Below are 14,010 nucleotides of genomic sequence, written 5' to 3' on the forward strand. Positions count from 1 at the left end.
TGGGTATCTGACAGCAATAAATTTATTACGTGTCCCACCAAAATAGAAACACAAAACAGTAAAAAAAAACAAAACGAACCATAAAACATCAGGCCTGGAGCTGAAAATAAAGCAGAGAGACAAACGGGCCACATGGAATGGATCTGACCTATGGCAGGAGACAGCCGAGCGGACTCACGCAGGGCGGGGGGGGGCCTGTAAATGCTGAAGGACAAACCCTCGGGAGCCCTAGGCTGAGGTGACCAGACCTGGTGGGGGCGAGGGTGGGGGTGTGTCAGTGGCTACGTGGCTTGGGGGACAGACCGCTGGGTCCTGGCCGCGGCCACGTCCCACCCCTTCGCTGCTTCATTTGGGGCCCTGGGCCTCGGACTCCTCCTCGTCGTCTTCGTACATCTCGCCCTCCTCCTCGGCCGTGGCGTCCTGGTACTGCTGGTACTCGGACACCAGGTCGTTCATGTTGCTCTCGGCCTCGGTGAACTCCATCTCGTCCATGCCCTCGCCCGTGTACCAGTGCAGGAAGGCCTTGCGGCGGAACATGGCCGTGAACTGCTCCGAGATGCGCTTGAAGAGCTCCTGGATGGCCGTGCTGTTGCCGATGAAGGTGGAGGACATCTTGAGGCCGCGGGGCGGGATGTCGCACACGGCCACCTTCACGTTGTTGGGGATCCACTCCACGAAGTAGCTGCTGTTCTTGCTCTGGATGGCCAGCATCTGCTCATCCACCTCCTTCATGGACATGCGGCCCCGGAACACGGTGGCCACGGTCAGGTAGCGGCCGTGGCGCGGGTCGCAGGCCGCCATCATGTTCTTGGCGTCAAACATCTGCTGGGTGAGCTCGGGCACCGTCAGCGCCCGGTACTGCTGGCTGCCGCGGGCGGTGAGCGGCGCGAAGCCGGGCATGAAGAAGTGCAGGCGCGGGAAGGGCACCATGTTCACGGCCAGCTTGCGCAGGTCGGCGTTGAGCTGGCCCGGGAAGCGCAGGGAGGTGGTGACCCCGCTCATGGTGGCCGACACCAGGTGGTTGAGGTCCCCGTAGGTGGGCGTGGCCAGCTTGAGGGTGCGGAAGCAGATGTCGTACAGGGCCTCGTTGTCGATGCAGTAGGTCTCGTCCGTGTTCTCCACCAGCTGGTGGATAGACAGCGTGGCGTTGTAGGGCTCGACCACCGTGTCCGACACCTTGGGCGAGGGCACCACGCTGAAGGTGTTCATGATGCGGTCGGGGTACTCCTCGCGGACCTTGCTGATGAGGAGGGTGCCCATCCCGGACCCCGTGCCGCCGCCCAGCGAGTGGGTCAGCTGGAAGCCCTGCAGGCAGTCGCAGTTCTCACACTCCTTCCGCACCACGTCCAGGACCGAGTCCACCAGCTCAGCGCCCTCCGTGTAGTGGCCCTTGGCCCAGTTGTTGCCGGCTCCACTCTGACCTGCGAGGGGGAGCAGGCAGACACAGACGGGGTCAGACCTCCAGCCCCTGCCTGGACAGCCCGCCCCGGGGGGCAACTGCAGAAGCACCCTGTGCCTATCTGCCCCCCAAGAAGGGGGTGGCCTGCACCTCTCACCCTCTCCCTGGCTCTTAGCACCAGCCACACTGCGTGTCGGGGACGCTGTTGCCTGGCACCCAGTATTATGGGGTCTGGACAGAAATGAAGCACCTGGAGTTCCGGCTCCTGCTCTACCTCACGAGGGGCTCCTGGGGGAGTCGATCAGCCCTCCCCTCCAGTCCACCCACCCTCTGGCCAGCTGTGCTGGAAGGCTAAACGACAACCCCCAGAATCCCTTGCAGCCTGGGGTCAGGATGGGGGTCATGCCCATGAGTTGGGGTGCTGAACTCTGGGAGATGGAAACAGGGTGAGGCCCTCCTCCTGTCGCTGTGTGAGCACTCAGGGCCCTGGCTCGGGGCAGGACCAGAGTCACAGGCCTGAGGACCGCTGACCTCCTGACCACGGCAATGCCACACGCTCGTGAGCTGGCACCCTCTGGAGGTCCCGCTTCCGCCCCCTCCCACCCCCAGCTCTCTATCGATCCTATAAGCTCAAACCTCTGTTTTACATATTGTTCTGCTTGAAATCACAGGTGGTTTCTGTTCCTTGCACAGAACGCTTTCTCTGGGACTCTGTCGCCAGCTGCAAATCAGGGAGACCAGTTCTGCCCTGCAGGGTCACAGGCAGGGGTGACTCTGCCCTTGTTTCTGTTGATCTGGGTTTGCTGGCAGGGGAGTCCCCCACGAGAGGGACGGGGGAAACTTACCAAAGATGAAGTTATCAGGCCTGAAGAGGTGCCCGAAGGCCCCAGACCGGACGCTGTCCATGGTGCCAGGCTCCAGGTCCACCAGGATGGCCCGAGGCACGTACTTGTGAGCTGAGGGCAGAGGGGTGGGTTGTGTGGGTCACAGAAGCTAGGCGCCCTCCTGCCGCCCGAGTCCTGCCAGGCTCGTGCTCTCACCCTAAGAGCTCAGACTCTGGGGTCAGAGAGGCAGGAACCAAGTGGGAGAAGGGGGTCATGGTTGACACCCAGACAGCCACGACCAAACCCCACGTCTACATGGGCAAGCTAGTATTCTGCCAGTTCACTAAGGACACCATTTCACACCAACTGCGGAATCTCTCCTTCCCAGCCTCTCCAGGTGACCCTGCTCTGGACCCTCCAGTGGGCCCCGTGGAGGGGCCTTTGGGACCCAGCCCAGCCCTGGCCGCTCCCCTGGACGGTGCGTGAGCCTCGTGGCCATCCAACACACGTGAATCTCGCGAGGGTTACTAGCGTTCCTTGTCTTTATTCTGTGAGTCTCGGGTTACACCTGCCAGCCACCCGAAAGGAGGGCAGCGAGGCTGGGCCCCGGCAGCAAGGCCCCCCCCACCCCCCGCCCTGCTCAAGGGTGGGAGCTCACAAGAGGCCTCGTTGTAGTAGACGCTGATGCGCTCCAGCTGCAGGTCCGAGTCCCCCACATAGTTGCCACTGGGGTCTATCCCGTGCTCGTCACTGATGACCTCCCAGAACTGCAGGGGGAACAGAGGGGTCCGTATGTGGCCGTGACCCCAGCCAGGCCCCCTCCCTCCCGTGGCCTCAAAGCCCTGGGATGAAATTAGGGGTTTGGACCCGAAGCCTCCAAGCGTCCCTCTGAGTGACTTTGAGAAAGAACCCCAAGCTCTGATGTCTGTAAGAAAATTGTCATAACAAATAGGAATAAATATGCAGGCCCACGGAGACCAGAGTCCCCAGCGCAGATCAGGGCTCACCTGACACGGACCCGGGCCCCCAGACCCAGCTCTCCCCTTGCTGACCAAGGGCCTCAGACAGTCACTCTTCCATGAGGAGGTAAGTAATACTCACCCTCTTGGGGTGTTTTTCTTTTTAATTTCCTCTTTCCAGGTGAGAAAGCCGAGGCACAGGGAAGGTAAGCGACGGAAACAGGGCCCCGGGCACGCACGCCCCCCAGCGACCGGGCCTGGCAGTGTCCAGCACATCAGAGGCCCCAGCCGACAGGAACCACAGGGGCCTGAGCGGGGCACGGCTTGCCGGGGGTCGCCCAGCCCGTCTGAGCTGAGACAGCAGCCCCCCGTCGAGGGCTCGCTCTCCTCACTGCCTCCTGCCCTGCTCGCCCTGGGCAGGAACCCACCCCGCTCCTCTCAGGACTGGGGCAGGACAGCACCGCACAGGGCCTCGCTCGGGAGCGCGACCACCCCTCCCAGCTGCGTGACCTTGGGCAGGCCCTGAGGATTCTCTGCGCCTCAGTGACCTCACCTGTTCAACAGGCCTGATGATGAAGCCAGAGTGTTGTGAGGATACAGCAGGTTCCTCTGTGTGACGCGCATGAGCAGTGAGCACCATGCGGGATCATCAGCCCTCAAAGACGCGCGCCCCGGGCGAAGGCCAGGCTGCACACCGCGGCGCGCCCCAGGGGCACGTCCAGGCTGCCCGCGCCGGCCGGAGGCTGTGGTCACCGGTGCCCTCCCCTCCGCCCCTCAGGTTCGGGGCGACTCTCAGAAGAACGAGTGTGGAGGCCCCTACACATGGGTCACGTGCTGGGGAAAAGACTGCTCCGTGGGAAAGGCAGCTCGAAGTCAGTTTTCACGTGCGTCTCTGTGTACAGACGTCTCTGACAGACACTCAGCAACCCACCCCGTCCTGGGCTGGGGAGAGGCTTTTGCACAGCACACACTTTGGTTCTTTTGGAATGTTTGTCATGTGCACATGTTAACGTCTCAAAAAAAAAAAGGTTAGTTAAAAATAAAAAAAAATGTTTAAACCTGGAAAGTATGAACAGTGTCATTATTATAAAATGCAGTTCACCCAGAGAGACTGTTATCAGAGGTCGGGTCACAGCCAGGGTGGAGGCTGGACTTCTTCCTCCTTTGTGTACTTTTGTCATTGATAAGTTTTCTTCTTTTTTTGTGCATTAAGAGTGTATTAATGCTGTAATTAGAGGTGTCACTGAGGCATTCAGGGCCTGGTCAGAGCTTCCTCCCATGTCCTGGTTCCCCATGCCCTCCTCAGGAAAGCCTGAGCCGGGGGGCCTTAGCCCCACAGCCCTGGGAAACCCCAAACCTCTGGCTTCAGGGACACCCACAGAGCCTGTAGAGAAGGGATGAGCTGGAGATGACAAGTGTGGGAGCGGGAGAGAGTGACTCAGCCACCAACCCCGCCCCCCGACCATCAATACATCCATGCACAGTTCTCTGGACCCAGCTGTGGAAGGCGTAGGCTTCCAGAATGCAACAGACCCGAGTGAGTGCAGACCCTGGCGCTGGCCGGGGCCAGTGACTCCACCTCTCGGGACCTCTGTTTTCTCATCTGTAAAGTGGACATGATATGGTACCCACTTCAAGCTGTCAACTCAATGCCTGACACATGAAAGCAGTTAGCACATGCTAGGCTCGCTGAGCTAAAACGCCTTAGATGTTATTTAAATGTGTGAATGCATATTCACTGATAAATAAAAGATACTTAAAAAAATCCGTGTACTTTGCAATATTCTGTGCAATACAGGATCACCACTGGTACCAGCAGATCTCCGAGGCACACCCTGAGGGAAAGGCACATCGCCCTGATGTGCAGAGTAAGAATGAAAACCTCACGGCAGATGCTACATTGTTAATACACGGGCGTATGTGCACAGAAAATGGACCATCATAATGGAAAACAACTTGTCCCTCCTGAAGAGGGGCGAGGTGCTCAAATGCGCACTTTAGCCTTATCTGGAATGTTTCAACTTTTTAAAAGGAGAATATGTTAATAATAGCTTTGGTTGCCAATAGTAGTTAAAACGAACACAAACTGTAATTTAAATTAATAAAGAGCTTAGTAGAATATATTACCTACATTACATAACATTTAATAAATAACAAAATACTGTGTTATAAATTAAACAATAATTACGATCGTTACAGATGATAAAACTGCGCGATGGCGCGCGCGCCCCAGCGTCCCCGCCGGGCCTCGCATCTCAGAGCCCAGGGTCTGGGCGCCCGGCGCTGTCCGCGGTGCTGACCTCCGCCGGACGCGGCGGGGCGGGCGGCTCCCGGGAGCGAGGGCCGGCGGCCTGCGGGGCCTCAAGCGCCTCCAAGACCCCGCGCCTTCCCCCCGCCCTGCGCACCGCACGCGCCACCTGGACCCAACCGGGAGGTGCAGGGGGTGGGGGCGCGGGGGGCGGAAACCGGGAAACCCCTCCTCCCATTGGCTGCCAGGGCCAGAGCCCGCCCCCGAGGCCCCGCCCAACGGCCGCGAGGCTGGGCGCAGACAAAGGCGCTGGGACCCGCCTGCCCCGCGGGGGAGGAGGTGGGATCCCCAGACGCTTCGCCCCATCGTGGGGGCTGGGGATTCTCCGCCCATCCTGAGGTGTCCGCACAGGCCTAGATTCAGACTCCTGCCCTGTCCCTCCCGGAGTTTTCCTATCCTTGGCGGCAGGGCGACACCCCGTCTGACCGCAGCCTTGAGAGGCGCACCGCCCAGCACGGAGTGACCATTGTCACGAGTCACGACTCACGTCATTCGTGTCGCCGTGTCGCCTCCTAGCCCCGTTCGCCCTGACCTCCCTTCATAGCCCCCCCCCCCCCCCCCAGCACCCGGGCCGGAGGCCCGCCTCCAAGCAGGGAAGCAGCCCCTCCTGCCCTCCCCAGTCAGCGGCTGCAGGTGACGGGCGGCAAAGGGTTTGCTCTCCCCCCAGCAGGAAACAAACAAGCCCAAGGGACGGCCTGTCCACGGGGCGGGCGCCGGGTGCCGGGGCGGGCAGTGCCCCACACGCCCTGAGCACTTCCAGTCCGGCCCTGGAGATTTTCCAGGGCAGGGAGGCCGGAAGGAAGCCACTCGAATGCTTCCACTGGTCACTGCCAAGGGCAGCGGTCGCAGGGGAAGAAGCGATTCCCCTCTCCCCAAACCCACCTCTCTCTTTTAAGTTGTTCAAAAGGATCAGATATTAGTTTTAAAAACAAACAAGAGTTAAGGAAATTAAGCCAAAATGAATAAAAAGGAATGAGCAAACCCAAGGGCCACTGCACTTGAAGCGGGGAAAAACCTCCGCGGAGGACACTGTCCGGCCCTCGGGCTGCCGCCTCTGCCCCGCCCCCCACCCACGGGGCTGCCGCAGGGCATGACCTGCCTCTGCCTGGCCTGCGCCCGTCCCGCCAAGGAAGGAAGCTGCGGGACTGTGTCACCCCCCCCCCCCCCAGGCTCATGGCGGGACTCAGGCTGCCCTGCTTCGGTGACCCCTGACCCTCGGTGGAGCAGATGCTCAGGGCAGGCCTGGCCCCTGTGACCCCGTTAATGAGCCCTTGGCAGGGCAGCTGTCAGTGATGGCCTCCAGAGCCCTGATTTAATTGGAAGCCTCGGTCCCCCAGGCCTCCCCTCCCCCAGCCCCCTTCCTCAAGCAGGCACAGCTGTCTCCTCGGTGATTAGGGTGTCTCCCCACTAAGCCCGCCCCCATCTGAGGCGCTTCCACCCTAGAGCCCGAGTTGCAATTCACATGTCAGCCACGTGGCTGCCCCAGCCCTGTGGTAATTAGCTTTTTGTTCTTGCCCGGTTTCCAAGGCAACAGCCTCCAGAGGAAGCCTTTCCTGCCCCCTTCCCCTCCAGGACCTGTCTCCTCCCACTGCCTCCTTGGGGAACCAGCTCGGCACCATCCCTGGCTGGGTCCCTGGCCTTGGTGCTGACAAAGGCCCCGGCCCCTCCTCTATATTGCTCCGAGGAGAGCACAGGAGGCAGCAGGCCCCACCCACCCGGCCTGAACCCTGCGCTGGGCGTCTGCAGGGACTGAGCGCCAGAGGCGGAGAGGCTCTGTCTCCACTTGCTGTGACCTTGGACAACGGACAGCTTCCCTGGACTTGGGGATGTGACACCTGTCTCCTGGGCTCAGGCGGGGATGACGCCATCCCCTTCCCGCCTCAGTCCCAACATCTGTGGGGTGGGCTAACAATGGAGGGGAGGGGCCTAGCGGTGAGGCAGCTCTGCACCGCCCCCCCCGCCCCAGCCCGGCTTTGTTTCCACCTCCAACCCAGAGACTCTCTGTCCCGAAGTGGATTTGGTCCCACCCCATGCCGAGGGACGCGGGGTTGCCCAGGCGGAGCCACACTGAGAGAGTCCAGTCCTGGACCAAGGTCATCCCGAGTCCGGGCCCAATTCCTCCCCCAACAAAGGAGAAGGGTGGGGCCAGGAAGCTGAGGGCGGTCAAAGCTAGGTGGGGGCATGCGGGTGTCTCTGGACCCTCGGAGGATATCAAGTTCCTGGCGTGGTGGGGGTGGGGGCAGGGGAATCATTATGGCTTTGGGGGAGCCCCACCCAAACCTGCCCACCCCACCCACCTCGCTTGAGGTTGAGCTGCGACCCCAGAGAAGAGGGCCACGCCCAGCCAGCGCCCGCGACCCGCACCTGCCGCGGCGGGTGGATGGAGCGCAGCCGCTGACCTGCGCTGTGCTCCCGCGGGCCAGAGGTAACCCTGGGAGGGGCAGAGGAAAGGTGGGGGTGGGAAGGGCAGAGGGAGCGTCCCGGAGTCCCGGCCGCCCGCAGCGAGGCCAATCCCGTCCTCTTTTTCTAGGCTTGGCAGTGGCGCGTGAGGCTCGGGGTGCGGCTCTGTGCGCGCAGCGCCTCCCTGCTTCCCTCCCTCCGGGGACCGGCTCAAGCAGGGCACGCGGGATGCGCGCCGGGTGCGGGGCCCGGCGCAGGGCGGCGGCGCGCGGCCTCACCTTGGCCCCGATCTGGTTGCCGCACTGGCCGGCCTGGATGTGCACGATCTCCCTCATGCTCGGTGCGTGTGGCGGGCGGCTGCGGGACGCGCGCGGACGGGCTGGGGCTGGCTGCGGAGGACCTGCCGCCCCCGCCGCCCGCTCTTATACGCTGGGCCCCGCCCGCCGCGCCGGGCCTGGCGTCACCGCGCGCGGCCAATCCGGGGGCGCCGCCGCAGAATGCGGCAGGGCTGCAGCATCAGCACCGCGCATCCCCTCTCGACAGCGCGCTGCGGCGCCTCCTCCCGCCGCCACCAGGGTCTGGGGGCCCCCGCGCACCCGAAAGGGGGGGCTGGCGAGTTCCAGGGAGGACAATAGAAGCCCCCCTTGGCCCTCGGTCCCCGCCTCCGTTGCCTTCTCTACCCCACCCCTCCGGCAGCCTCACCCCTCGGCTTTGCGCAGAGGGTCTTTCTTGTCCACACCTCTTTAGGGACCAACCCCATCTTCCCACCACGAAAGGCCAACGTGGACGCCTCCCAGCTCCCTGTCTTGTGTCGAAGAGGGGCAGACCAGGTACTCTGAGCTTTGCCGGATCCCTTAACGGTGGGGGAGGCAGGAAAAGGCTGCAGCAGACACTGAATTCTAACGAGAAGAAAGCAAGCGTGGGGCTAGGCTCCCAAACGTCTAAGTCAGAAGGGCTGTGGGTGCAGGAGGGTGGCGGTGGGTTGATATGGCAGCTCTAAGTTTCACTGTTCTTCCCTGCAGTGGGGGGATGCCACCTGCCCCTTCTTCCCCAGGGGGCTGCCGTGAGATTCCAAACAGACCTAGCATGTGGGGAAGCTTTGTACCCCTGCCAGGCATGGCAGCTGGTATGTAGCTGCTGCTCAGTGAACACTGGTGTCAGGAATTGTCATAAGGACACAAATAAGCCAGGCACAGAACTGATGGGGGTGGGGCCGTGGTTTCTGTCTGACTCACTCCCTGATGTCACTCGCACCCCTGGAGTCTTGGTCCAAGTGAGGCTAAGGACATTTGGGGGGGTGTGTGTGGCAGGGGGGCCTCTGTAGGGAGACAGTGGTGGCATAAGGGAGAGTTCACTGGTCAGAAGAAGAGAGAGGGGTGAAGCAGACACGCAGTGGACACCACCACCGGCCTAGCAGTCTCCTGCGTCAGGCGCTATAGTGAAACCACCTATGGTAAAGTCCTTCTGATATTTCAGTAATGAAATCTTCAAGAAGGGTCTCAGTCACGGCGCGCAGGCCTGCTCCTGTCTGTGTGCTCGCACTACCCGTGAGGTACAGCTGTGTGTGCCCCGCTTTCCCCTCTTGAAGCTCCCCAGTCTGGCAAGTCTAGAAATGGGTCTTTTGTTCTCAAGAGACGCCCCTCCCCCACAGCGTGGCCGTGATGTGGCTTTCTGTGGTTGGCTTCCAGCTGGCTGGGGCCCCTCCCTGTCCCCCTTCAGGGGGTCTGGCTGCACCTCCCCGCTGAGCAAAGAAAGAAGCTTTGCATCCTGCTGACCAGGACCCATCCCCCACCCTGCCGCCCTGCGGGATGGCACTGGGCCAGGCCAGCACCCCCTCCATCCCCGGAGGGCTCTGGTGCCCGGCTCGAGGCTGACTCATCGTCCCGTCTCCCAGCAAAGGCCAGCCCTGCTGGGAACCAGCTCCCAGCCCCGAGGTCAGCAGTCAGGGCTGGGGCTGCCAGCGTGGGTTGGGGGGTACTGGCCGGGACAGAGCTGGGGTGGCTGGCCAGGGGGCTGCAGGGGCTGGCTCGTAGCATCACTTTTTCCTCCACTGAGCTTGTACCAGGAAGGGGGTCGGCCGTGTGCTGTGTCTTTGGAAGAACCGGCTAGGAACTCAGCTCAGGGTTGCAGCAGAGGGAGGACCCGTGCGCTCCCAGCACCAGGCAGCCTGGTCCACCCCGGAGGCCCCCCCCCAGGACTCGGACACCCCTGCAGCCCCTGGGCAGGCTCCCCCCATCCTGAGTGGCCTTGCCTCACACTTCCCAGGGCTGGCGGAGCACTGACCCTCCACCCAGAAGGGCGGTACCTGGAGGAGAGCAGACCCCAGCCGCCAGGCACCCTGCAGCAGAGGTGGAGGTGGGGCTGCAGGACCGGGCCGAGAGAGGGCCACGCTCTGGCCAGGGCCACACATGCGTCACCACGGTCCTGCTTCTGCTGCAGCTGAAGGCAGCCTGGACAGCGTTGGGGTCTTGTCACCATCAAGGTGACTGGGGGCAGGACAGCTGCCGTGCTTATTCCAGGTGCTCTGGGCTGGGGTTTGCACCCCAGAGAGAAAGCAAAGACACAGGGTCGCGTGTGTCCACGCCCTCCCCTAGGAGGGTCCTCCGGCACTCGGGCTGTGGTTTCCTCACCTGGGGGGCAGGCCAGCCTGGCTTCCGGCTGATTCCTGGGACGGACTGCTTTCCCTCTCCACCCCCGCCCCCACTCCTCCACCTCAAGCTTCAAGCAGCTTCTGGAAAGAGGCAAGACAGATGGCCAGGAGGCTGCACCAGGCATAGTATTTATTACTGGGCTGCTTCCTGGCCCTGAGAGCCTGGGTCCCCGTCCCCCATTCGGGCCGACGGCCCCTGCTTCACCCGGAGCAGGCGTGGCTGGCGCTGTCTGCCGGGTGTGTGTGGTGCAGACAGATGGGCTGTGTCCTGGCTCTCTGGTCACCACTGAGCCTCAGAAGAGAGAAGTCCCACCCTCCCACTGTGGCCCTGTGCCTTCTTCCTTGCTGGTCACAAAGTCCTTGGAGCAGCACTGGGACAACTCTTGCCGACACATGCCACATCCCAGTGGGTGGGGGTGAGGATGGGGGCACAGTGCCCAGAGTGGGTGCGGCGGGTCTCTGGATGGAGGTAGGGCTCTCCAGGCGTGGGCAGTGCCCCGCCGTCCCCCAGCCTCCTCCATGCCCCACAGCTCCTCCTGGAGATTTGTGCGTTTCCTCTCTCAGGCCCCAGAGGGTCCGCACATCCACCCTCTTTACCAAGGGACTGCCCCAGCCACACAGGACTCGGGCCACACGACAGCACCGCCTCTCTGCGCCCGGCAGCTCACCAGGAGCACTGCAGCACCTCGTGGAGGGTCTTCCGGAGCTCCTGGCTGCGGAAGGCGTAGATGAGAGGGTCCACGATGGCGTTGCAGATGATGAGGGCAAGAAAGAGGTTGAAGTTCTTGAAGACGCAGCCACAGGTGGGGTGCTGAGGGCAGAGGACGATGAGCGAGAGATGCAAGAAGAAGGGGCCCCAGCAGAGGAAGAAGATGCCCAGGAGGATGGTGAGGGTGGCTGCACCCTTGAGGCCGAAGCCCTGGTGGACGGGACGCTGCCTCTTGTGCAGCCGTGCGATGCGTCGGGCGTGCTGGCATGCCCGGGCCAGCATGTGGGCGTACAGCACCGCCATGAGCGCCAGCATAGCTATGAAGAAGCCGATGAAACAAAGCAGGACAGCCGTGTGGCTGTAGTAGGCGATGAAGAGGGTGCTGGCGAGGAGGCCGGCCACCCAGATGGCCGTGATGGCCCGCCACGCCCGGGGCAGCGTCACGATGCTGTGGTACCGCAGGGCGTAGAAGATGGAGATGTAGCGGTCCACGGCGATGGCGCCCAGGAAGCAGAGGCTGGACACCATGGAGCTGCAGATGAGCACGTCCATGACGTTGTCCAGCTGCTGCACCACAGCCGCGCGGGTGGCCAGGGCGCCGGCCTCCAGCAGCAGCATGACGGCCGTCTCCAGCACGTTGCTCACGCTCACCAGCAGGTCGGACACGGCCAGGCAGCAGATGAAGTAGTACATGGGCGAGTGCAGGTTGTGGTTCTTGGTGATGGCAGCCACCACCAGCACGTTCTCCACGAGACTCACCAGCCCCAGGCAGAGGAAGAGCCCGTCGGGAATGGACACCACCAGGCACGGGGACTCCGTCTGGTTGGCGGCCAGCCCGAGGCGGGGGGTGGCTGGAGGCGTGGAGTTGAGGGAGCCCAGCAGCCGCCTCTGGGGGCCAAGCACCGGCATCACCCTGCCAGGGAGCAGGAGGGGTGCTTGCTTTTGGGGTCCTGCTCAACTCATGGCTCCTCCGGGAGGGACTGCACACGCCCCCCACTCCCTGGCGGGACAGATATCGGCCCAGGCATGGTCCCAGGCCTCTCCACCAGGGTCCCGTCCCTTCCCAGCTAGGAGCCCAAGCTCCGTCCGCGGTGCCAGCCCTCTAGGCTCAGCGTCTCTGTCCTGGTCCTCAGCCCATCGCCCCGCCTTTTCTCTGGAGGTGTGGTTGCTCAGGTCCAGACATTTCTAGGCCTCTGGCCGCCTCCTGTCCTGTGGGACTGCCTGCCTTCCTTGGCATCTTTAAAGTCATCCACAGAGCCCCTCCTCCTGAGGGCGGCCACGTGACAGGCGCGTGCCCGGGCCGCACCGTGAGGGCCACGGCACCAGGCCTGCCGCTAGATGGCATGGCACCGTCGGCCCAGGCTGCTCGGCGCTCAGCCCACCGCCGCGGGGCCAGCCGTGCCTGTGCTCAGCCCACCTCCCCTCCAGGTATCGTGGGTGCGACCCCCTCTCTCGACCTGCCTCTGAGACGTCCAACCTTTTTCCAGGCCCAACGCAAAGCTACCACCTGCTGCCTGAAGCCTCAGAACAGTCGCTGACGGTTGACTCTCCGTGCCCCACCCTCACCCCAGCCCCCCGCCCCTGCTGACTGAAGGCAGCCCTGCCCCCAGCACTCCCACCCCGGGGAGGGGCGGGGACAGAGCTGCGAGTGCTCCCCTGACAGCCCCCGCTGCCTCTGCAAAAGGTCACCCACTCAAGGGTAGACCTCTGTCTCCAGCCACGTGGCGGCCCCCAGCTCGCTCCGCTGCAGCGCCGGTGCTGAAGACAAAGCCTCCTCTGAGGGGCGGGCGGGGGGCGCAGGCCGGCCCTCCACGGGTGGAGGACGTCAGAGGTGGGCTGGTGTTCTGAAGGCGCTGGTCTGTGATGTTCCCCCTAGACAGGTAAGGCCGCACCTGCTCACCAGGGTCGCACTGCTTTCCTTTCCTCCCACCCCTCACACGCCCTTTCCCCCTTTGGCTTTGTTGGTGCTGTTGATTGAAGCGCGGCGTGTGTGCAAGTACACGAACTATGAACAGGCAGGTTTGGGCACGCCTCATCCAAACACAGCCGGGAAACCAGCACCCCAATCCGTCCATCCATCCATCCACCCAACACCGATCGCACCAGACCCGGAACCTCACACGCGTGGATGCTGGACCCTTCCTCACTCAGCAGTGAGGCACCTCCGTGCGCTGCACAGGGGTTGTGACCACACAGGCCCCCGCCTGTCACAAGCATTGCTGGTGGGCGACACGTAGGGTGGGATCGTGTGGTCAGAGGCACACCTTCCGCTTTGGTGGATTCGGCCAGGCCACTTTACATCGTGGCAGACCTGTCTGCCCGTTTCTCGCCTGCGCACAAGGCCCCCGCCCCCCACGCACAGGAGGGTGAAGGAGGGCCTCCCTGAGCTCTGCGGGAACCAGGTGGCAGGTGCCCCTCCCCAAAGGGAGCAAGGGTCCCAGGGCAGGACCCCGAGCCAGAGCCACGGCGGGGGCTGTGCTGACACCGCGGCCCTGACCCACCGCCCTGCTGTGTCTGTCACGTGAGTCCAGCACCCCCCAGGAGGCCGCTGGGCGCGCAGCGTCCTGCCTGCAGCTTCTGTCCTCTCTGCTCCATAAACGAGGCCTTTGAGATGTGGTGCCTCCCCCTTCCCCCAGCCTGAGACTTCAAAGGGCGTGAGAACCGGGCGGCCTTTACCAGGAGACCACAGCCCTCTTCCTGGGGAGGCCCTGCAACTCCCTGTCTGGTTCCCACCCTGCGGGAGGCGGACAGCAGGTACAGC

At 63.0% G+C, this 14,010-nt stretch overlaps 1 protein-coding gene across 1 annotated transcript; it reads right to left on the reverse strand.

The window, feature by feature from the left end:
- On the reverse strand, nt 1–12,789 carry LOC130838932 (uncharacterized). The gene is made up of 8 exons (XM_057712657.1): nt 11,209–12,789; nt 10,678–10,736; nt 10,196–10,251; nt 9,683–9,980; nt 8,169–8,290; nt 2,882–2,990; nt 2,245–2,355; nt 1–1,421 (listed from the first exon to the last, which is right to left on the reverse strand). Exons 1-8 carry the CDS (start codon nt 12,156–12,158, stop codon nt 346–348), a joined length of 2,781 nt encoding a protein of 926 aa, XP_057568640.1. The 5' UTR covers nt 12,159–12,789; the 3' UTR covers nt 1–345.
- Between the last annotated feature and the right edge of the window lie 1,221 nt (nt 12,790–14,010).

This window comes from Hippopotamus amphibius, chromosome 16, assembly GCF_030028045.1.
Source record: "Hippopotamus amphibius kiboko isolate mHipAmp2 chromosome 16, mHipAmp2.hap2, whole genome shotgun sequence".
In the NCBI taxonomy this organism is placed as follows: Eukaryota; Metazoa; Chordata; class Mammalia; order Artiodactyla; family Hippopotamidae; genus Hippopotamus; species Hippopotamus amphibius.

Coding starts and splice junctions, on each gene's coding strand:
- LOC130838932 (XM_057712657.1), bottom strand. CDS start 12,158: ATGCCGGTGCTTGGCCCCCAGAGGCGGCTGCTGGGCTCCCTCAACTCC. Junction 9,981..10,195: donor TGGGGTCTGCTCTCCTCCAG/GTACCGCCCTTC, acceptor GTTCTTCCAAAG/ACACAGCACACGGCCGACCC. Junction 2,991..8,168: donor GCAACCAGATCGGGGCCAAG/GTGAGGCCGCGC, acceptor TTCCCCCTGCAG/TTCTGGGAGGTCATCAGTGA.